Source organism: Lemur catta, chromosome 15, assembly GCF_020740605.2.
Source record: "Lemur catta isolate mLemCat1 chromosome 15, mLemCat1.pri, whole genome shotgun sequence".
NCBI classification, from domain to species: domain Eukaryota; kingdom Metazoa; phylum Chordata; class Mammalia; order Primates; family Lemuridae; genus Lemur; species Lemur catta.
Genome location: NC_059142.1, coordinates 6,002,421 through 6,025,851, shown reverse-complemented (window position 1 = coordinate 6,025,851; position 23,431 = coordinate 6,002,421). Strand labels below are relative to the sequence as shown.

The 23,431-nt window shown below is 45.3% G+C and overlaps 1 protein-coding gene across 1 annotated transcript; it reads right to left on the bottom strand.

Annotated features, from left to right (window-relative positions):
- Positions 1–1,069: 1,069 nt before the first annotated feature.
- Positions 1,070–23,347, bottom strand: GID4 (GID complex subunit 4 homolog). The gene is made up of 6 exons (XM_045526894.1): positions 22,806–23,347; positions 16,939–16,998; positions 12,091–12,198; positions 8,884–8,985; positions 6,537–6,667; positions 1,070–4,231 (listed from the first exon to the last, which is right to left on the bottom strand). The coding sequence occupies exons 1-6, from the start codon at positions 22,992–22,994 to the stop codon at positions 4,168–4,170; spliced, it is 654 nt and encodes a 217-aa protein (XP_045382850.1). The 5' UTR covers positions 22,995–23,347; the 3' UTR covers positions 1,070–4,167.
- Between the last annotated feature and the right edge of the window lie 84 nt (positions 23,348–23,431).

Here is a 23,431-nt window from a genome sequence, read left to right as displayed (position 1 = left end):
ACCTCCAGAAAGGAAAGGAAGGAGCAACCTGACCACTGAAACTGTTCCCCAAGAGCGCCTTTCCTGCTCCCGCCGGCAGGTCTCTGGCCAGCTCTGGGAGCTCCACAGCCGGGAAGCAGAAAAGGACTGGTTCCATTAGACACAGGGCAAGGTGTTGTTCGCTATTCCTCCCCAACTAGAAGGTTAAGTTCCACGGGAGGCGTTTATCAGAACTCAAAAACAGTGCTAGAACACAGCAGGAGCTTCATCTATATATCTGTTAGATAACTGTCTCTGGGATCTCACCCTAAAGTATACTGTTAGCATTTAATATACTACCCATATTAAGGAAGTATCCTATTTTTATAAGAATATTTTATCAAACAAAAGCTAATTTTTCAAATATCTTTTATGCAATCAATGAGATATTCATATAGTTTAATTTCCTACTGATGTTACATATAAATAGATTTCCTGTATTTAAGTACCCTTCCATTCCCAAGATCAATTCTCTTTCATCATGCAGGGTTATTTTTAACATACTATGTATTAAATATGATTTGCTAGTGTTTTATTTAGATTTTTTTTTTCCCTGACAGGGTCTCACTCTGTCACCCAGGCTAGAGTGCCGTGGCATCATAGTAGCTCACTGCAACCTCAAACTCCTGGGCTTAAGTGATCCTCCTGCCTCAGCCTCCCAAGTAGCTAGGACTACAGGTGTGTGCCACCATGCCTGGCTAATTTTTCTTATTTTTTGTAGACATGGGGTCTTGCTAAGTTGCCCAGCCTGGTCTTGAACTCCTGGCCTCAAGCAATCCTCCCACCCTGGCCTCCTAAATTGCTGGGATTACAGGTGTGAGCCACCGTGGCTGGCCTTAGAATTTTTATATTAACGTTCAAAAGTGGAATTGGTCAATACTTTTAACTTTCTTACTCCTTTTTGTTAGATTTTACCTTTTTTTAAATACATGAAATAGCAAGTGTTTTATGCTCTAGAGCAAGTGATATAGCAAATAAATTACCTGTTCCATTAAAGACTGAAAGAACTCAATAAAGTTATCTAGTAAAAAAAAAAAGGAATAGGACAAACTCACTGCTTAAATACCTTTATTCTTTTTTAAAAATTATTTGGACATTGATAGCTCTGCAAAATACTTCTCCCCATCCCAAACTCTCAAACCCTTTCCACATGTCCTCCATAGAGAAACAAAATATTCGTACTTTGTACCCATTCAAATCTAATTTTTAAAAACATTTAAGATTCAAAATCAAATATTATTTTTCCTTACCAGAACTTGTTAGTAATTTTAAACCACAATGCAACATACTTAATGGCATTTCTTTTTAAAAATTAGCTTATCAGACTATTTTATGAGGAAAAAAAAAATCAATTCAAGGCCTTAGTGAGAACATAAATTCTCTGTTTCTGAAAGCAAAAGATATTGAAAAACCCCTTTGCTCCCCTGGAGTTTGTGATTTCATTACCAACAGAACCAGCACACAGATTGACTTTCTACTTAAAATCAGGCATTGTTTTATTACTTTTGGACTGCAGCTGAAACGCTATCTAAACTTTCCAAGGATGGGTTGGTGGAAGTCCAGCCAGGAAGAGGGCTGAGGCTGGGGACAGCAGAATGGAAGCTTTCTGAGCAGTGAGTAAGAACGGCCAAATCCCTCAGGCAGGCTTGTCTGGGTGCAGGGAGACGGTAGGAAATCGGCAATCTGCGCTTATCTCTTAATGATGGATACAAGTGTCAGCCAAAAATATTGCACATAGTATCAGAGGCATGTGAACCACTGAGAAGGTTCAGGAAAGCATAAATGTGGATGAGGATGATTCCCCAGAGTTCCTTCAGGAACAGAGAGAAAGAAGAGAAGGAGTTGATGTTGGTCATTGGGGAGTTACTAAGAGGAGGTGGAAAAATACTTAATCCCTTCCCTATCCTCAGCAGGCAGACTTTAAGTGAACAAATCTTCATCACAGATATGTCTGAAGTAAAAGTATCATTTCTTCATTTTTCCCAGTACAACTAACCAGTGCACTTTATTACCTAGCTAAAAGGGAAGGAAGAAAGAAACTCTACAATAGGACCTGGACTGTCTGGCTAGAACACCAGCAGTGTTTGCAAACATCCCCCTCCCCACTAGGAGCCACATGACAAGCCACCAACAAGCTCCAGGGATGACCTCTCCCCTCAGTGCTCCGAGGAGGCAAGGAGGCTCACGAAACGTAGATGGTATTGCTTAGCAGGCCATGTGGGCAGGACTGAGGAGAAGTGTGATAGCCTGTGCTGCAGGGAGAGGCCAGCACGGCCCTGCTGCCCCCTTCACTCCTCAGTGACTCTGTCACTTAACTGAAGCCACAGTGAGTGTCTCCTCATGAGTGTGATCAGCTGGGTTTGGACAGAGGCAGCTACTCTGACACCTTGTCGAGTTTTAAGATTGAGGAAACTTTTCTGATGCATCTCTGGGAATGGATGTGAATTATTTTTCCCCTTAAGAGGCAACATTTTAGGGATCCAAGGCCTGCCTTTACTGAACGAGTGGGTTGCCCCTCCGTACGCAGCCCTGGGACTATAGACTTTAGATATCACAAGTGCCCACTGGCTACTTTCCCAAATACTTCTCCCTTAAGGCTTCCCCTAACATTCAATCTCAGTAACATACAGTACATATGTCAACAAAAGGAAAGTCACTTCTTAAAAAATCGTCCCCACCTCTCATCTCATCTCACCGTAGGGCTTTATGCTCTCTTACACCACCCATGGACGTGCAACCTCCAGGTTGCTTTGCTCCTGTGGGTTATAATGCTATCTTGTTTTTAAAGCTTTTTCTCTTGTATTCGCAGTAAATCTTGTAAACCACCAGAAAATGCCAATTCCCCAAAGCCCTGCCCGTATTTTCGGGCTACAACTGATGCCAACCTATTAAGCTTTTTAAACATTAAAAAAAACAGAAACAAGAAACAAAAATGGCACACACGCGCGCGCACACACACACACACACTTTGGCACGTGAGCCTCGCGTTATTTGAGCGTGTTCATGTCTCCCGCCCCTCCCCACCCCGTCCCAACATTTCAGAGTCACTGTTTTTGGAGAATCACGACCCCTTTTGCCTCATGGAAAAGGTCGCCGTGAAGCACTGTTGTTTTGAGTAGCAAAAGGAGGAGGTACAAATGCTAAACTGGCCCCAAAAACAGTTCTTGTGTTTAGCACTATAATTTATGCAATGTTGCAAAACTTTTGTACCAGGATGACTAGTTTCAAAACTGCTGGTTGATTAAATATACATATACATATAGATATAGATATAAAAATTACTAAGTCAACATTTGCTGTTTTCAATGTGAAAACGATAAAATGTAATTCTGAATAATTGTGCATTTGCCATAGGGTCCTTGTTAAAGGGACCATAAAAATAATTTTGTAATAAAAAAACTCTTATTTTTAAGTTTAGTATTGCCCTCAAGTTCAAAAGTTTGGAGCAGACATACTGAGTAAGCAGGACTGGAATCTGTTCCTGCCAGGGATCTGGAAGCCTCGTGTTTAGTGACCCCGATGGCAGGCCCAGGGAACCTTACTGTGAACAGTGCCAGGCTCGGCAGCCCCTGTTGGCCCATGAAGCCATCAGAACTGAAGACTGAGGCGGCCCTGCAGGGACCGTTTGGCCTCCGCCCCTTGCCTCATTGGTGGCAGATGCTGCTGCGGCTTGCCAGCTCCCTGCACAGAGCTCTGGGGGCACAGAGGTGCAGGGGCTCTGCCTTCTCTCGAGCTACTAGACAAAGGAACTGGGGGAGGGAGGCCTGGGCCCACTGAGCACCAAGGCTGAGGGTGATCCAGGAGCAGTTCTTCTACTTGGCTGAAGGTGGGATGGAGGAAGGAATGGGAATTTCAGTGATGCAGAAGTTAGCTGTGCAGGAAGGAAAAGTGCGTTTAAGGTAGCTTAAAAACAGATGAAAACCAAACTACCACGGAGAGGGAGGAAGAACGGAGACCACTCCCTTCACCTGCCCCGCCGGTCTGCCACGCTCCTTGGATTCCGTGGGTTAACACTCATGCTTTCTGATGCGAATCTGCTCGCGAAGAAACAGGAACACACTTCTCCTGGTTCTGGCAGGTACACAATTTTCTCAGCAAAGTTCTTTTTTGCCAAGTTCAGTTTTATTTGGTTGCTGTTCTGAACCGCTGTCACCGGAATTCATAGATCGGTGCGCTGTGTTCAGGAACGTGAGTTAGATTGAGGGACTGATACCTGCATGGGGGGAAGAGACAAATGAGAGGTATCATCCAATGCACACTGAGCAAAGTATGTTAGAAAACCTACCCAAACCAGAGCACCCAACAAATCACATACTCGGACTGAAATGTAAATTCATTTTATACTTCTCAAATTGAACTTAGTTTGATTTCTTTTCCTTTTTTTTTGGTTAATCCGCCTGAACCATGCACAAGATGAACTGTTTTTTGGCATTCTGCTCTGGTCATGAAGCAACTATGGTATGTCTTACAAAAAAAAGAGCCTGATAAGCTCTGGGAGAAGGTACAGACCCACAACCTGGCCCCTACATCACGCTGCCACTTGCCCCTCTCCTGCTTGAAGCATTTCAGCTCTGTCCATATAAAGCCAGGCTAGAGTACCCTAAGAACTTCATGGACAGGACAGGCATATGCTAACTCTCATTCCAAAGATAGCATGGAAAAAATCATTTCATCACTATTCTAAACCTTATTTCACCATTCAGTTCATTTTCTTGCTGCCCTGGGTGTGGTATTAAGCTTGGAGAATGTTAGAGCAATCTGAGGTGTTTGTTTTGTTGCTGGTGGGTGCTCCAAGGAGTCCCACAGACGAAGAAAAAACAGCGGTGGACAGCCCACACGCTGGATGGCACCTCTCGGGCACACCTAGAGTCGACGGCTGGGATGTTAGCTCTCCCCTACGTGTTTTACATAGGAGTGAGCAAGAACACTGAAAAAATGTTTATTTCTTACCCCAAAAATTATCAGGAAAGGAATATGCATTAGCCATCAGAAATATACAAATAAAAACTATAATGAGACACTGCTTCACACCCACTAGGGCAGCTATAATTATAAAGACATGATAACAAGTGTTGGGGAGGATGTGGAGAAACTGGAATCGTCCTACACTGCTGGTGGGGAAGTAAAATGGTGCAGCTGCTGTGGAAAACAATTTGGCGGTTCCTCAAAAAGTTAAATATAGAATTACCATATGACCCAGCAATTTCCCTCCTAGGTATGTGCCCAAAGAAATCGAAAGCAGGAACTCAGATACTTGTTCACAGCGGCATTATTCACTCACAATAACCAAAAAGTGGAAGCAACCCAAGTGTCCATTAACTGATGAACAGATAAATAAAATGTTGTATAGATATACAATGGAAAATTATTTGACAATAAAAATGAAGTTCTGATATATGCTATAACATGGATAAACCTTCAAAGCTTTATGCTAAGTGGAAAAAGCCGTCTCAAAGGCCACATACTGTAGGATTCCATGTAGGCCAATCTGTACACAAAGAAAGTATGTCAGTGGTTGCCTACTACGGCTGGAAGAGGATGGGGAGTTTGGGGTGCTGGCTAAGCGGTATAGGGTTTCCTCTTGTGATGAAAATGTTGTAAAACCGATGGTTGTACAACTCTGTTAATATACTACAGACCATTGACTTGTACACTTTAAATGAGTTCCACGGCACTCAAATAATATTTCAATAGAGCTGTTATTTTTAAAAAGGATTATGAAAAGTTTTAAAAACTCACTTGAAAACAGAACAATTACTGAAAGCCTAATGATCATGGCTATAGGACTGGTTATTTACTTGCAGACACAATTTTGCTGCCACTGAACAAGGAATTCAATTCAGTCTAGGGTAGGATCACTCACAAGTCACCAAAGTGTGAAAAATTTGAAAGGAAATCAAGTGTTTCTACCTTCAGAGAGGAAATCAGCTATTTCTGATATAGTTTGCCCTCTAGGGATAGCATGTGCTTAAAAAGCAGCAAGGATGCAGTAGTCCCCAGAAAGCTGGAAAAGTTAGTACTTGAGGTGGTGCTCTGTCCTTCACTGTGGATGAAACACAGGACAGAACTGTCAACTCACATGGCCCCTAGGCCATGAGACAGAAAGCGAGTGCACTCAGACCCATGTCTAAGGAAAGATGCCACAAAATTTAAAAAGGCTGCTGCCATCAAAATTCACACTGTCCACAAATGGATGAAATCACCTTTTAGTTACTGATTAATTTTGGGAGGATTAATACAAAACCAACAAGACTGAGATAAAAGTATTGCTTAAGAGTATTTAAAAATGAGTTCCTTCACCTAATACTTTATTTTCATCTCGTTTACTCTGCTCTGTGGATAGGGATGAGCCACTGTGATGAGCAACTGAGATCATTTAAATAGGTCCTTAGCATCCAAATAAAGCATGAAATCTATACAGGACAGGCTGGGAGATCTTTTGGGTTTGATGAGCCAAGGGAGAGCCTGGGGGTGGGGGGGCAAGCCTCTGCACGGCCGCTGACTGCCGGGGCCCTTACCATTCTGAACTCCTATGGTAGTAGTAGCCCTCTATGGAGGCTGCCGACTTCTGAAAGCAGATGTAGTAGAATCCGGCAAAGGAAGCACCGCTGATGTCTTTGATTGTGTGGTCTGGGACCAGGAACTGTTCCTGCACACAGAGGAAGAGGGTCAGTGACAGACAGCACTCTCTGACCAGCCCCTGGGACCTCCCTGTTAAGGACCACTCCAGGAAAAAAACAAAAAACAACAAAAAAAAATCCCCAAATGATCTCCTGGTCTAATCCAGACTTGTTGGGTGACAGAGAACCTTGGGATCTCAGCCTGACTTCTGAAGCGCATTCTTGTGCTCCTGGCATGTGTCTTTTTTTTTTTTTTGAGACAGAATCTCGCTCTATTGCCCGGGCTAGAGTGAGTGCCGTGCCATCAGCCTAGCTCACAGCAACCTCAAACTCCTGGGCTTAAGCGATCCTACTGCCTCAGCCTCCCGAGTAGCTGGGACTACAGGCATGTGCCACCATGCCCGGCTAATTTTTTGTATATATATTTTTAGTTGGCCAGATAATTTATTTCTATTTTTATTAGAGACGGGGTCTCACTCTTGCTCAGGCTGGTCTCGAACTCCTGACCTCGAGCGATCCACCCGCCTTTGGCCTCCCAGAGTGCTAGGATTACAGGCGTGAGCCACCGCGCCCGGCCTATTTTTTTAATTTATTTTTTATTTTATTTTATTTTTTTTTTGAGGCAGAGTCTCGCTTTGTTGCCCAGGCTAGAGTGCTATGGCATCAGCCTAGCTCACAGCAACCTCAAACTCCTGGGCTCAAGTGATCCTCCTGCCTCAGCCTCCCGAGTAGCTGGGACTACAGGCATGCACCACCACGCCAGGCTAATTTTTTTCTATATGTATATTTGGTTGTCCAGTTAATTTCTTTCTATTTTTAGTAGAGACGGGGTCTTGCTCTTGCTCAGGCTGGTCTCAAACTCCTGTCCTTGAGCAATCCTCCCGCCTCAGCCTCCCAGAGTGCTAGGACTATAGGTGTGAGCCACCACGCCCGACCGCTTTTTAAATTTTAAAACACTCTTCTCCTTTCAATTCAACCTCTAAAATTGTAGTTTTAACAATTTTTTTAAAGTTTTTTTTTTTTTTGAGACAGAGTCTCACTCTGTTGCCTGGGCTAGAAGCTCAAGTGATCCTTCTGCCTCAGCCTCCTGAGTAGCTGGGACTACAGGTGTGTACCACCATGCCCGGCTAATGGTTAAATTTTTTGTAGAGACAGGCTCTTGCTATGTTGCCCAGGCTGGTCTCGAACTCCTGGCTTCAAGCAATCCTCCTGCCTCGGCTGCCCAAAGTGCTAGGATTACAATATATGTGAGCCACCACACCTGGCCCACAAGTTTTTTTAAGACATTCGTTTTAAAATTAGAACGAGATGCTTCCTTTAATAGGTTGTTCAGCTGGCATGTTTCCCACTAGATGGCACGCTCACAAGGGAAGGGTTCACCATTTACTCCACATCTGGCAACATCCACTTAAAGCATGGTGATCCCCACTCCCCCAAAATGGTGAGTGATACAAAGGAGACTGGAAAAGACTACTCTAAATGATCTGTCCTTATGAACGCTGGCACAATTTCAAGATAAAACAACTTTTTTCCTACAGACTGGCGGCTAGGGGATGGAGGTGGGTGTATGTTCACAAAGTTATTTAACAAGCGTTCTTCATGATTTTGCTATCCTGTGCTTGTAAATATTGTGCTATCAAAGCAGGGAGCACAAATGACTTCTCAGCTAAAAGCCAATCTACCAAGTCAGCCAGATGGAGCTCTCTGAGGGCTGCTGAGTGGAAAACCCACATTCCATTCCTGGTCCCTCATTTCCTGAGCTGGAGGGAAGCAGAGGAGCTGAGACTGTCCTGAGCCCTGGGGAAACGACATGGTGGAGGGTACCCGGCACTGGATGGCATTTTAGCCTGTGTGGGAGCAGGGTACGACAGATGACTAAGCTCAAAGGAAGTCTGGCTCTGCCATGAATCCACAGAACACTTGACGTGAGTCAATCTGGGACTTCAGCAGGCCCCTGGGGTGGGAGAAAGGAAAGGGAGAAGACACAAACAGGATGACCACCACGGAAGCCTGGATCCACCTGCTAGACACCAAACAGGGCAAACAGGAGCTGTCTGTGTTGTCAGCAGTTAACTGGGGCGTGCCCTGGAGCTGTGCCTGCTTTTTACAAGCACCCAAAGACTATGCCACGAAGACAACTATGATGAGCAACGGACACAGGGAGCCCGTGGTTAGAGCAGATGTGTGGGCACATCACAGGTGCTGCCATGCTGGGAGTCTGGAGGGCCGCCAGGTCGGACCGTACCTTCCACCTCATGAAGACATAGTCCCCGTTCTTTAGCTCTTCATAATCGAAGTCATCTGAGTTAAATGATTTTGCATACTGATAAAAAGCCAGAAACTTGCCCTGAAAGCAAAAAGGACAGTGTGAAAATTGATCAATAGAGGGAGAGGTCGGTGTCAGAACTATTCTTAGGTGCCCAGGTGCAGTCACCTTTCCAATGACATGACAGGTGGTGACAAGCTCCTGACAAGGGCAGCCAAGGCTGAGTACTGGATAGGGGCCCCATGGTCACCCCCAGTGAACGCAGACCTCAGCTCTGGGGCAGATGCCTGGACTCCAGCTAAGGCACCAGTGGACCATGCCTGCCTAGTTAACAGGGCCCAAGGACAAGACCAAAGGATGGAATGGGTGCAACGCTGGGCCTTTCTCAGAACACCTTACCCACATACAGTGGAAGGCTAAATTAATGAGATCTTAGTAAGTAAATCCATAGTAGCAAAAAGAGTCATGCAGAACAACTTAAAATAGCCTATCTAGCCCCACATAGAGAGGGTTTAGTGAAGCTTGGTTCTCTGACGTGACATAGGGGCTTGAGCCAGCCAGTTAAGTAGAAACTAGAAATGGGTGATACAGTCGTCCTCCTGTATCCATAGGGATTGGTTCCAGGACCCTCGTGGATACCAGAATCAATCGATGCCCAAGTCTCAAGATATAAAATTGCATAGTATTTACACATACTCCATGCATATCCTCCTATATACTTTATTTTTTTATTTAAAAATTTTTTTTAGAGATAGGGTCAAGACATGTACCACAACTGGCTAATTTTAATTTTTTTCTGTAGAGATGAGGTCTCACTAAGTTGTCCAGACTAGTCTCAAACTTCTGGCCTCAAGCAATCCTCCCTCCTCGGTCTCCCAGAGTGCTAGGATTACAGGTGTGAGCTATCATGCCTGGCCCATCCCATATACTTTAAATCATCTCTAGGTTACTTATAATACCTACTATAATGTAAGTGCCATGTAAATAGTGGTATTACTATATTGTAGAGGGAATAATGTCAAGAAAAAAGTCTGTACATGTTCAGTACAGATGCAAATTGTTTTTCAAATATTTTCAATCCACAGTTGGTTGAATCCATAGATGCAGAATCCACAGCTAGGGAGGGCTGACTGCATATGGTTAAGTTAGAAAAGTGGACTAGAATAGGTTATAAAACTGTATCTTATGATCCCATTTTTGTAAAAAGACAAAAAAGTATATACTATATTCCCAAAAGGGATTCAGGAAGAGGTTAACAGCTGTTTTATAGTTTTCGCTGTTGTCATTACAGATGACTCTTTTTCCTCTAGCTTTTGTTTTTTTCAAATAGTTTAAAATAAGCATGTTTTAATTTTAAAAGAAAGCATCTTAAAAAATTAAGATAGAGATATTAAGTCATAGATTTTGTCACACAGATATTTTTATCCTAAGTAGATTAAATATATGGAATCTTGACTTTATGGTACCACCATAATACCAACTTAAATACCACTCAGGAAAATCTGAGGGTGCAATACAATGTCTCTGCTTCTAGTTTACAATGGAAAAATGATGGCATAGGTGACGTGTATTAAACAAACACAGGTGCAGTATAAAGCCCCAAGAGTCCCAGCTGGGAATCCGGGAACCCTCTGTGAGCTGGGAGAGGTGTGGGGAATGCTGAGTACTGTGAAGGCAGCCACAACTGCTGGAGGAGGAAACGTCCCACAGGCCCGGCTCCCTTGTGCCACCACACCTAGCACACCAGTGTTAAGGGTGGCCTTCTTAGTCCCTCTCTCACCTAAAAGATTTCAGTCCATCCTAACAGAGGATGCAGTCCCAGATATTTTCCAATGCTCTAACGGAAGTCAATGGGAAAATTACAAGTTGTTTTCCAGGTATTTAATTTGCAGTCAACCTAGCCTAAAACCAAGTTGTTACTGGGCCTCAAAGACTTTGCTTTTTGTAGAACCAATTTGAAATCGGAAAGAAAGTTGAATGGGAGACAGGCTATAGTTTACTACAAGGAAGGACTTTCTACACTGGAGCGGTCCAGGAGAGGAAGGAGCCATCTCGTGAGGTGGCAAGTCACATCGGAACAGCCCAGCAATGGGCAGGGGTGGGTGCTGGTGGGACCAGGGACCCCTCCAACTCTGGTTTCTGGTACCAGGCACCATCACATAGCACTTGGGGTCTCCCGACCTTTTGGATTCTTGGATCTTGTTCATTTTCTTGTTTTACAGGGAGACACAAATGACTGTCTAGCTTTAGTGTCCATTTGCTTTAACAGTCAAAACATGTAGCTTTCAAAAAAGCTAAAAATTAAATTTAAATTTAACTGAACCTCAGCATTTGATAGATGCTCCTTTCCTCACTCAAGTAAAAAACATTAATAAGCAAAGGGATGCAGTAGGAGTTCTCTCTGGACAGTTGTGCCAGAATCAGGGAAGAGTTTAGACGCCAGGCATCAGGGGCAATGGGAGAATGAGTTCTAGAATCTCCATTACTGACATAACCATTTCTGGTTGGTTTACAGAAGGTAAATGCATGGGACTTCCTCAGTGTTAAACAAAACTTCATCATCACCATGGTCAACTAAGCCAAAAGGCTATTATCATAGCTTGGAAAATAGATTTTTGAAGACACAGTAATTGTGTGACAACCAACGAAAAGACTCCAGAACAGTACCTTTAAATTGTCATGAAGTGTCCACTACTGGTAAATGACAATGTTCTATACTTGACAGTTAAAAAGAGGGGAGGCTGGATTTTTCAGTGGTGTGTTTAAGACTGTACATGAGACTCTCTGTCTCATGGCAATCCTACAGTCAGGGGTGACTGCTGCATGTTTCACAGGGTTTTCCCCAAGTCGAAATGATTAGAAAGGAACAGTGGACAGAAGATAGACAAACAGGTGGGAAGGCCACGGGTATACTGTGAAGATTCTGACAGCTAGACAAAGTTTTTGCTGGAACTCTGGGGGTTGCTCTTGTTAGATAACCACTTGCTACTTAAGAAGCAGGTCAGACAGTTTCCAAACTCTCTTCCTAAGGAAGGTGGAACAACTGAGGTTTGAGTGCAGAACAGGCGTCCATTTGGCTGCAAAGCCCCATAACTCTCAATAAGGAATGAGGTCTCTGGCTCCCAGTACTTCTTCAGTGCTCCAGCACAGTCCCTGGCAACCAGAGCAGATCAGAGACTGACTTACCCAGTGTTTCCGATCAACATCTTCATCTGCATCCCACTTGCGAGTTAAGAAAGGGTGTTTTTTGCTGATTATTTCTCCTTCAAAGAAGGTCGTAAGGGTTGGGTACTCCTATGGTAAAAGCCCAAATATTAAAACAAGATGTTGAATGAGAGTTTCAGCCTTCTTACAAGGCATCAGCCTTTCTTTAACTTCTTCCCAATACTCTGACATTGCTAACTGACAGTCCAAACTGGAGTTAGATCCAGCTGATTTACCAAGAGGCTGTGGAAATGAATCTGAATTTAAATTGCCCGGCATCTCTTGGACTTAGCTATAAGCACAGAACCCTTCTTTGACTTCACTTGTGAGGTGTTGTCACATGTTGGTCTCTTGGAAAAGAATGTGAATGATTTCCACAAGTATGTCCTGAATGTTCTAGCACACAAAACAGAAAATAACTTAGTAGATTTTACTTTCCAAGGTACACACTCAAGGAGGCTCCACAATCACAACATTGACAGCTGAGCCTCCATCAGACCACAGACCCCTCTAGTTCTCAAGCTGGCTCAGTCATTTCTCCCTTTTATACCAATTCTTCAAATTTCCAGAAGTGGATTTTTTTGTAGAATACTTTGACATATAGGGATACATGTAATCCTACCATATGAACTAAGAACAATTTATCTGAAAGAAAATATATGCAAATCACATCTGCAATGTAAGATCACAACCATTAAGCAACATGTTGTTGAAGAAATAAGCAAGCTGTCATGGCTGCTTGGAGTGCGTCACAAATTTTATTTGCTCTTTGTTCATGTGCTATTAAGTAGGCACAAAAAATTAAAACAGCAAAAAGTCTACCATTACTCTGCCCTTGTAAAAACCAACCAATCAACCAACCCACCCCTCAAACTAAAACACTTATGGTTTAAATCTGCAGGCCACGGGCCACAGAGCTCGCACCCCCCCGCCACGCCACCATGGCAAAATTGTCTTCCATGAAACTTAGGAACAGGGGTTGGGGGGGCGGGCTGCACAGAAGAGCAGCAGGCAAGTGAAGCTTCATCTGCACTTACAGCTGCTCCCCATCGCCTGCATCACGGCCTGTCTTCGATGAAAGCAGTCCCTGGTGCCAAAAAGGTTGGGGACTGCTGGTTTAAATCACTAGTTTCCCTAGTGATTTTGCACTGACTTCTTTCTAAACACACTTTAAGCAGTACTGAGTGTGGCTACAGGGTACCCTCAAACTTTGAGAATTAAATAAAATAAATACATAATGAATGAGATTCAATATGTATAGAAGTCACAAAAAAGAGAAAATATGTCTCAGAGCAGGAACAGGAAATTCAAGCACTTGACTACAGCCAAACTGGAGCTAATTTACAGAGCCAAAGAAAAAACCATGTCAGCAGGAGGGATATCAGAAAAAAAAACAAGTCAGAGAGGGAGAGCTACAGCCAGCACCTCCCCTACAACCACCCCCACACCCGCCACCCCAGGTAGGGCATGGGCTTCCCACAGCAGGCCTGGCTGTCATCAGTCCTTTAAGTTCTCCAAGAAATCCTTTCACTGATTCTAGGCTCACCCAAAACTGTCTGTTGATTGGTGCCCTGGCTTTCCGAGTAGACCTGTCTTCTGACAGATTAACATTCAATTGGCCAGTAAGTCAGAACTTCTTTTTTTTTTTTGAGACAGTCCCACTCTGTTGCCCGGACTAGAGTGCAGTGGCGTCAGCCTAGCTCACAGCAACCTCAAACTCCTGGGCTCAAGCAATTCTCCTGCCTCAGCCTCCCAAGTAGCTGGGACTACAGGCATGTGCCACCATGCCCGGCTAATTTTTTCTATATGAATTTTTAGTTGTCCACATAATTTCTTTCTACTTTTAGCAGAGACAGGGTCTCACTCTTGCTCAGGCTGGTCTCGAACTCCTGAGCTCAAATGATCCGCCCACCTCAGCCTCCCAGAGTGCTAGGATTACAGGTGTGAGCCACCGCGCCCAGCCAGTCAGAACTTCTTGAACACGGATATACCTCATTCTGTGACTTAATGGCACATTTGTTCATACATTAGTCTCTTATGAGTTTGGTTAGTGTAACCTGTCTCTCTGGTTCTGAACAAGTCTAGTATAACCTCAGCTGGAGTTTCCAACCTTTCCAAACACACCAAATGAGTTAGGCAAGGGCCTGACCATGATCCCTGCAAGGCTGGGCTCCCAGATAGCCCCACTGGCTGCTGAGTTCCCCAGGAAAGGTCTCCTTTCCTGACTAGTCGCTGGCTCCAAAATGCAAAGACAGTGTTATTTAATATCCATTCTTTACAATTCTGGGATTTCATTTCTAGAAGGCACACAAACTTTAAAGCTGTGCTTTGTTTGTGAATGTGAGATAGCTAAGAGGCAAATTATCTCCAATTCAATAATTTTCCACACCATATACATGAAGAAGACAACTACTACAACTAAAACCCAAACCATTTAAATAGATTAAAATAAATTAGATATTTGATATTTTAGCAACTATAAATGGGAAAGCAAACAAAAACAGAAAATATAGGTATAAAAATTTATTCAAAAGATTCCTCGAAGTCTTCTGCATTTTACTAATTATCTATGGCAACCATGTATTAGACTTATAATTTTATTTTATTTTTTTGAGACAGTCTCCCTCTGTTGCCCAGGCTAGAGTGCCGTGGTATCATCACAGCTCACAGCAACCTCAAACTCCTGGGCTCAAGTGATCTTTCTGCCTCAGCCTCCCAAGTAGCTGGGACTACAGGCATGCGCCACCATGCCCAGCTAATTTTTGTATTTTTAGTAGAGACAGGGTCTCACCCTCACTCAGGCTGGTCTCAAACTCCTGACCTCGAGCAATCCTCCCACCTTGGCCTCCCAGAGTGCTAGGATTACAGGCGTGAGCCACTGTGCCCAGCAGAATTGTACACTTTAAATGAGTAAATTATATGGCATGTGACCTATATCTCAATAAAGCTACGAAAAAACAAAAAGTTATCAGAAAAGAAATCTAAGCACCCTGGGCCTGCACAGGCCTTGCTCTAACTACATGCTCGTCAGGCAGCGCATAACCCAGTCCACTGCTCCTCCTGGAGCGGGTGCCCCTGGGGAGGGCATGTGCTTGTGGAGGCCACTCCATTTGCAGACCAAGGGACCTGCCAGGAGGGATGAGTTTCTGCAGTTAAGAGATTAGGGCTCCCCCTGGGCTGGCCCTCAAGTAAGGGCTGTGCCACTACCTCCTCCTCAAGGGAGCCTGACTGCTGCTCACGACTCAGAGAGGCTACTTGCTCCTGGTGGAGAGTTACAACTGTTAGCATTTCTGCACACTATTTCAAGATTTCTAATGCTACTTACCATATCTGTGCAGCTTCCTATCACCCAAATGACTGGTTTTGGAGTTAGTGTTAACATTCCAACGTCTCATGCATTTTGCAGCTTTCCTTATGAAGTTCAATGTTTATGCTCTGCACCTAATTAACAAATGCCTTTGGCTGCCTGATAGTTGAACATATTCTGTTTTAGTATATGTTTTCTCTTACCACAAACCCAAAGGTTAGAACCCTTTACTTTGCTATCATTTTCTACTCCTACTTGATTGGATACATTTCTAGAGGTAGAGAAGGTACCTTTTGTCTAAACAACAAACATCATAGGAAATTCTCAATCAAACTTAAGAATTTAAGCTCTCAAATTCTAATAGAAATAGAATTCTAATAGAAAAGGAGGAGAACCAGATGGTATCAAGGAGACAGAAACAATTGCCTCAAGGCTGAGGCGGATCAGGACTTTACAACTGTATCCCATGTCAGTATCACACTCGAGTCTGCCACTTCGTCTAACATTGTTTCTTCCCTGCAGGACAAGTCCACCGAATACACAGAGTAGGGATTTTTTTTTTTTTTAGAGGCAAGGTCTCACTATATCCCCCAGGCTGGAGTGAGGTAGCTATCCACAGGCACAATCACAGCTCACTGCAGCCTGGAATTCCTGGGCTCAACTGATCCTCCCACCTCAGGCTCCTGAGCAGCTGGGACTACAGGCACACACCACTGTGCTGGCTCTGGAGCAGCGATTTTTAATTTTCATTTTACAGATGAGGACACTGAAATGAGAAGTTAAAGGTCATACAAGCAGGAAGGGGCAGAGTGAGAATGCTGCCCCGGACCCTTTCCACTGCTCCGTCCAGCACAGCTCTCCGTCCAAATACTGCTGGGTCATCAAGGCCATCAGAGCTGACAAAAGGCCAAAGGCCCTACAGCCAGGTCCAGCCCACGCACTCACGGTGGAGTCCACGGCCAGTCCAGCCACCTCTTTCTCTGCTTCCTGTTTCTTTGCTAATGAAAAAGAAAGGAGTCTCCTTCTTGCTTTCTAAACTTCCAGGAGTTCTGAGGTTTAAAAAGTTGGTTCAAAGGAAGGAAACACTCTACTCTGACATAGCAGGTACTTCTGCTGGAAAATGGATGGTCACTTTTCATTGTTCTGATGAACTAAGGGGTTTAAAGAACTTAAAACCTCAATTCTTGTATGACTGATCCTTATCTCAGAAATTGTAAACTTATGATGAGGGTGGTAGTTATAGTCTTACTACGGTTTTTTCCCCAAAAGGGATTAAAAACAAAATCAATAGTGTTGGTGGCATTGTGAAATATCTATAAACTTTTCTTAAAAATATTTGTGAATCTGTATTATTTCCCAACAGGACACATCAAAACTACCATCTTTATGTTCCCCAAACAGTAACAACGCTTAGAAATAGTCTAGTTAGGTCTTGAAGAGTTGAGACTGCCTACCCTTAACCCCACGAGACTGCTGAGTGTGCCACCGATTCTCCAGTTCTAGTTCATGTGACAAGTGCTTACCTCAGTAAGGCCTTTAATCTTCAGATACCCACAAAGGTAGGAGTTCCCCGTGTCCACGTGCTGGAAAGAAAGGACACACAACCTGTTACAAATGGATGAACCCACTAGGAGACATACTGGGGGGTACTCTGGAAATCCTGTTATGCCAGGCTAGGTAAGGAAGTGCCAGGTAAGTGACCAGGTGGTCAGGGTGTGCCCGGCACAGTCCAAGGCTCACCTGGCCTTTGGAATCTTCCCGAGTCCTCCCTACACAGGCCTGTTCTGCGATAGCAAACTGATCCCAGGACCCTCTCAACTTCCTGCAGGTGAATATCTTGAAGCTAAAGTGCCTTTCTAGAACAGGGAGCTTGCTTAAACCTCATTTTCTGCACTGTCTTCAACGCAAGTCTCCCAGCAGACTTTGTGCAGTGCTGGGCATGAGGTCTCAGTCTCTACCTGCACATATGGTGTCACCCCTAACCCTGGGCTTGACTTTCTTCCCAATGTCTTTCTAACCTATTTCTATTTCTATGTTCTCTGTCATTGGTCTAGGAAGTCTACTCCTCCTCTATTTTTTTATACTATGCATCATCCTGCATTATTTCTTTATGAAATGGACAGAATATTCAGAAACGGCATCTTATAAAGACTTTTATACGGGATAAATTCCAGTTATGAACCAAATGCAACCAAAAATCTGACTATACTGTGAATGCCTGCTCTGTCTGTTTCACATACAGATGTTGCGTTTTTTAATGAAAAGAGTCAGGAGCCTAAAATAAATAAAAATGGCAGACCCAGTAGATTTGGAGACTTAGCAGCTACCACTTGCTAGTTGCTGAGAGACTGCCGGAGGCCTACAAACAACCAATTTCCTCCTTTTTCTGGGCAGAGCCCAGATTTTGTTCTGGCACCTACCCTACCCTATAAGGCCTGGTTAACCCCGATGATCTAAGGCAAACACATGCCCCTATCCCCTTGCAAGTCATCAGTTTAGGGGTGAGTGACCCAATTCTGGCCAATCAGACGTGTGTGTAAGTCTCCTGGGTGCATCTGGAAGAGATCACTGGCTTCTGAAGAGGTGCATGAGGAAGAAATGGCTTTTTCTTCCCTTGGTGGTGGCAGCATCTGCAAGCAGGGTCCAGTCCTAAGGCAGCCATCTAGAGATCAGGAGAAATAGGCAAGGATAGGCTGAGGATGGCAGCACAGACAGATGGAAGGAACTGACCTGTCATAGGCTCCTGAATTAACCAACTGGGGGCCATGACACCTCCATACTCCTCATAATGTGAAATAATAGGCTTATTCTTTAAGCTACTTTGAAATGCAAAATATGGTTACTTGCAGCTGAATGCATAATAACTAGTACATTTCACCCAAATATATACAGACTCATCCTGAACAGGCTGAGTTTCAGATTTCATGACAATTGGATTCACTTACAAAGTAAATCCCTGAATTAAAGCAAAACAAAGTACAATGGTACCTGTAGCTCACTGAGATTTTAATGTTAAGTGAGGAATCATTTCAAAAAACTAGAAAGGTTTTGTGGCATTTATCAGATTTGAGAACTCAACTACTTCCAATTATACCGTAAATCAGGTGGGGCACAGTGGCTGAGGCCTGTAATACTAGCAGTCAGGGAGGCCAAGGTGGGAGGATTGCTTGAACCTTGAGGTCAGGAGTTCGAGACCAGCCTGAGCGAGAGCGAGACCCCGTCTCTACTAAAAATAGAAAAAATTAGCCAAGTGTGGTGGTGCTTGCTTGCAGTCTCAGCTACTCAGAGGCTGAGGCAGGAGGATTGCTTGAGCCCAGGAGTTTGAGGTTGCTGTGAGCTAGGCTGACACCACAGCACTCTAGCCCAGGCAACAAAGTGAGACTCTGTCTCAAAAAAAAAAAAAAAAAAAAAATCGTTATACCATAAATGAAATACTAAGGCAATCCTTAAAAACTGTAATGAACTTAGCCAGATGATGTCAGCACCAAAGCAAACAAGCTTCAATGAAGCCAAAGTGCCTTCACAGTTTGGTGCTGGTGACAAAGGTATTCCATGTGAAAACTGCCAAAGCATTTTAACTATCCTCATCTGCTGACCTTGGCATTGGACATTATCTAAAACAGCTGACCACACTAACATTGTTCAGCAAAGAACTTTTACTAAAGGACACAAAATATTAACCTGAAGCTTTAAATTTTATGTATGCAATTCTCATTGAACTCAATATAGTTTGGGGTTTCACAGCTGCTGCAAAGGGTATCAGGTGGCAAGGATACTTGCTAATACAATTAAAAATTGAACTGTAAATTGGCTAACATTTTGCATGGATTATCACATGCTCAAGAATCAGCATTTCAGCTTGGCCTCCATTCAACCATGTGTCTCTCCCATTCTGCCCAAATTGATCCTGAAGATGGTTGGTGAACTCACACCACAATGTGTACGGCTTAAGCAAACGGCAGGCCAGCATCTCAGTGAGAAAGATAACAGGGCACGTGCTCAGCTAGAAGGTCTCGCAGCACAGCTGTGTCCAACGGCTGCTCTTTTTAATATTCCTTTCACAGTGACCTGGGCTTCATCCTACTGTTGGCTTCTTAGATGGCAGAGGAGGAAAGAGTAGTCACAGTAAGAGGGGGAAAAAAGAAAAAGACCCAGTCAGAACCTCACAAAGGTTGGAAGAACTCTTTCAACTGAAATCTCAAAAAAGAAAGTGCTCCAAAAAGCACATGAAAGATGCACAACATCATTAGTCATTAGGGAAATTCCCATCAACACCACAATGAGAGACCCCTTCAAACCCAGTAGGATGGCTACAATGAAAACGATGAACAACAGCCAAGTGTTGGTGAGGATGTGGAGAAGTCGGAACCCTCATTCACTGTTGGTAGAATGGAAACCGGTACTGCTGCTTGGAAATCACTGGCAGTTCGTCAAAATGTTAAACATAGAGTTATCATATGACCCAGCAAGTCCACTCCTAGGTATCTATCTACTGAAGAGAAATGGAATGTATGTCCACATAAAAATTTGTACATAAATGTTCATAGCAGCATTATTCATAATAGCCAAAAAGTGGAAACAACCCAAATGTCCATCAACTGATCAATGGATAAACAAAATGTTGTATATCCATACAATGGACAATTGTCACAATGAACAATGCAACATAAAAAGGAAAGAAATGCTGATATATGCTACCATAAGGATGAACCTTGAGGACACTATGCTAAGTGAAAGAAACTAGTCACGAAAGAACAAATACCGTATAATTCTATTTATATGAAATGTCCAGAACAGGCAAACTAAAAAAAAAAAGAAAAAAAACCCCACCAACCCTGATTAGCAGTTGCCTAATTGGAAAGGGGTGATGGCTAAGGGTATGAGGATTTTTGGGGGGATGATAAAAATATTCTAAAATTGGGTTGTGGTGGTGGTTACACAACTCTGTGAATATACTAAAAACTATTGAACTGTACACTGTAAATGGATGAATAGTATCTAAATAAAGGTACTGAAAGAAAGAAAAAAAGAAGGAAAGGAAAAAAGAATCTGAGTTATAAAAGGCAGGAAGAGGCCAGGCGTGGTGGCTCACACCTGTAATCCTAGCACTCTGCAAGGCCGAGGTGGGAGGATCACTTGAGCTCAGGAGTTCGAGACCACCCTCAGCAAGAGTGAGACCCCCGTCTCTACTAAAAATAGAAAAAATTAGCCAGGCGTGGTGGTGTGTGCCTGTAGTCCCAGCTACTCAGGAGGCTGAGACAGGAGGATCACCTGTTCGAGGTTGCTGTGAGCTTCTAGCCTAGGCAACAGAGTGAGACTCTGTCTAAAAAAAAAAAAAAAAAGGCAGGAAGAGTATTCTAAGAAGGGTGAATCTGAGAAACTAGTCCTGGCTGAAAAACCAGGTGATGAGGCAATTCACATGCCACTGACTGGTGAACAATCAATTAGCTAGCCAATCCAGATGTCAGGCAGGTTCAGTTGCACCCCAACTTAATCACAGCTTCCACTGGCTCACAAGGAGACTGACCCCTGACAGGAGTTCAGAAACACCACACTGGTGACAGGAGGGAAGAGCTGCTGCAGTAACCAAAGCAGACTTCCCTTTGATGCTTAGCTACCCTGCCCGCTGTCCCCTACCACATCAGAAACCATCAAATTAAAAAATGGGCACAAATTCATACCTTCATACTAGAGTCTCACATTTTAAGCACAACTCCCCCCCACCACCACATTAGGCATACAGTTATGAAGATGGAAATATTTCAGCCACAGTAGTTTTTCAGTTACAACAAATATCATGGCTCACAACAGAACTTTAAGTTTATAGACCAAAGACACACTTAACATAAAGGTGAAGTTTTCCTAATCAAAACCAAAGAAAACTACTTATTCCCACAAAGCAGTAAGAAAAAAAGAGAGTGATGAATGCTCTACATTGGCAGAAAGAAAAGGCACCCTCATTGTATTTTAGGTGGGAGACCTACTTGTTCAGAAGTGAGGCTAAGATTTAAAATTTAAAAAGGGCAAAAGCACGAGGAACAGATACATTGTATGTTCTACCTTACACACTGGGGCAGTGAGGCAGCATACAGAGCCTCAAAGCTTCTGGAAGGGCTTTCAAGGGGACAGATGTTTGGAGGGGTTTTTGGGAACAGCCTAGGAGGTGGGGTGTCAGACTGAGGAAGAAGAAGCAAAAGGGAGGGGAAAGTGGGTCCTCAGGCAGGGAGGGGTAGGTACAGAGAAGGGACATAAAAAGGAGTATTCACTACCACCAATCCCCTTTGGCTGGGAAAAGGTGTCATGCATGAGAGGGGTAAGGGCCAGGCAGGTGAAGCTGCAGTTCCAAAGCTGATCAGGGACTGGCAGCAGGTACTCAGAAATCCAGGTCAAATGGGGGGAGGTGACTGGACATGAAACAAAACTGAGTGAGTTAGGTTTCCCAGCACGTGGGTGTCAGAGACTGGGAGGAAGCCCTGTCCTTGTGTAAAGAAAAGTTAAGAACATGGCAAGAGGGACCCCTGGAACTAGGAATGAGCAAGACGAAGGTATGCAGTGGGCAAGTCTGGTGCAGAGGCCAGCGAGAGTAGACTGGACATGGTCACAGAACAGGAGGAGGGAGTGTGAGAAGCCTGCCGCAGGAGGCCTGGGTTTGGGGGCAGCTGGGAGGAGCTGGGTGCCCAGACCACAAGAGACTGAAGCAGTGGGTGGCAAGATCCTAACAGACTGTGGGGAGCCCCACCCAGCGGCACCCAGCGAGTCCCTGGTCTTGAGAGGGCCCAGAGTCTGACCAATCAGTTGTGGACTGGATGCTCAACCAATGGAAGGAGGGTGCTCCCACGTCTGAGCTGATCAAACTCTCCTGAGGAGGAAACCTCAGGAAGAGGAAAACCCCAGAGTCTGAGGATTCCCGGGACTGTGGAAAGGGGGGCGCACGTCTCAGGTCTGGGAGAATCTGACATGGGCCCAGCCATGGGGAGCGTCCCGAATCTGGGGAAACCAATAGAGAGCTCTTCAGGGACTGAGAAGGACTAGTGGCAGGGCTGGTCTAGGGACAAGTCACGGAGAGGAAGGATCCAGGCCATAGGGGAGCCAGTCATGGGGGCTTCCGGATCCTCAGCGGGCCGTCACGGGCTTCAAGTCAGGGAGAGTGTTCGGGGTCGGCCAGGAGCTGGTCGCGACAGGCTCCGGGTCCGAGGGGGCAGGTCAGGTTTGGGGCTCGGAGTATGAGACACCAGCTGGGTAGGTCCCGGGTGGGAAGCGCCGGGTGCAGGAGGCCCCAGCGGCGAGGGCCTGGTCCGCGGCTGCGGGCTCCAGGAGCCGAGGGCGGGCACGGCCCGTGAGTGCCGCGAGGAGGCCCTCGGGCCCCGGCCCGGCCCGGCCCGGCGCTCACCTGCAGCACCACCTCTACGTCGTACGAGTTCCCCTTGCTCTTCTGGTGGCCGCGGAACTTGGAGCCGCTGTAGAGCAGGCTAGTGGCCACGCCGGGCTGCTGGGTGTTGATGGGCGGCGGCGGGATGAGTGAGGCCGCGGAGGCAGCCGAGGCACCGGCCGGCGGGGGACACTCGGTGCGGACCGGCATCGCGGGGTCCCCCGGAGCCAGGGCTGGGGGGAGGGGGAGAGGAACCGCCGCCGCCGCGCGGGAGCCGAGAGGGTGGCGCGGAGGGAGAGGCTGGGGCGCGCACGCGCGGGGAGGGAGCGGGAGGGGGGACCACCTGCCCGCCGCCTGCGGACCAAGCGCTTCGGCCGCCACCGGGACCCGGAGACCTGCGAGCAGGGCCTCCCCGTCCTGAGCTGGGTCCCCCTCCCCACTTGCCCTCGCACACACACACACCACCCCTTCCGATTGGCTCGGGCGAGCCGGGAGGGCGGGAGCAGGCTCACGCGGCGCTTCCGCCCATTGGCGGGCGGAGAAAACACGTGGCGGGGTGTTCGAGAGGCCTGCTGGGACTTGTAGTCTTCTGTCTGAGGCACGGCGTGGGAGGGGGCGGGGCGAGGTGCGATTGTGATGCTGATTGA

Bases quoted from the DNA above. Each gene is read 5' to 3' on its own strand.
- GID4 (XM_045526894.1), bottom strand. From the start codon at position 22,994: ATGCCGGTCCGCACCGAGTGTCCCCCGCCGGCCGGTGCCTCGGCTGCC. The intron at 16,999-22,805 runs GTGAGCGCCGGG...CTTTCTTTCCAG, and splicing joins ACGTAGAGGTGGTGCTGCAG to CACGTGGACACGGGGAACTC. The intron at 8,986-12,090 runs GTAAGTCAGTCT...TTTTGCTTTCAG, and splicing joins ATGTTGATCGGAAACACTGG to GGCAAGTTTCTGGCTTTTTA.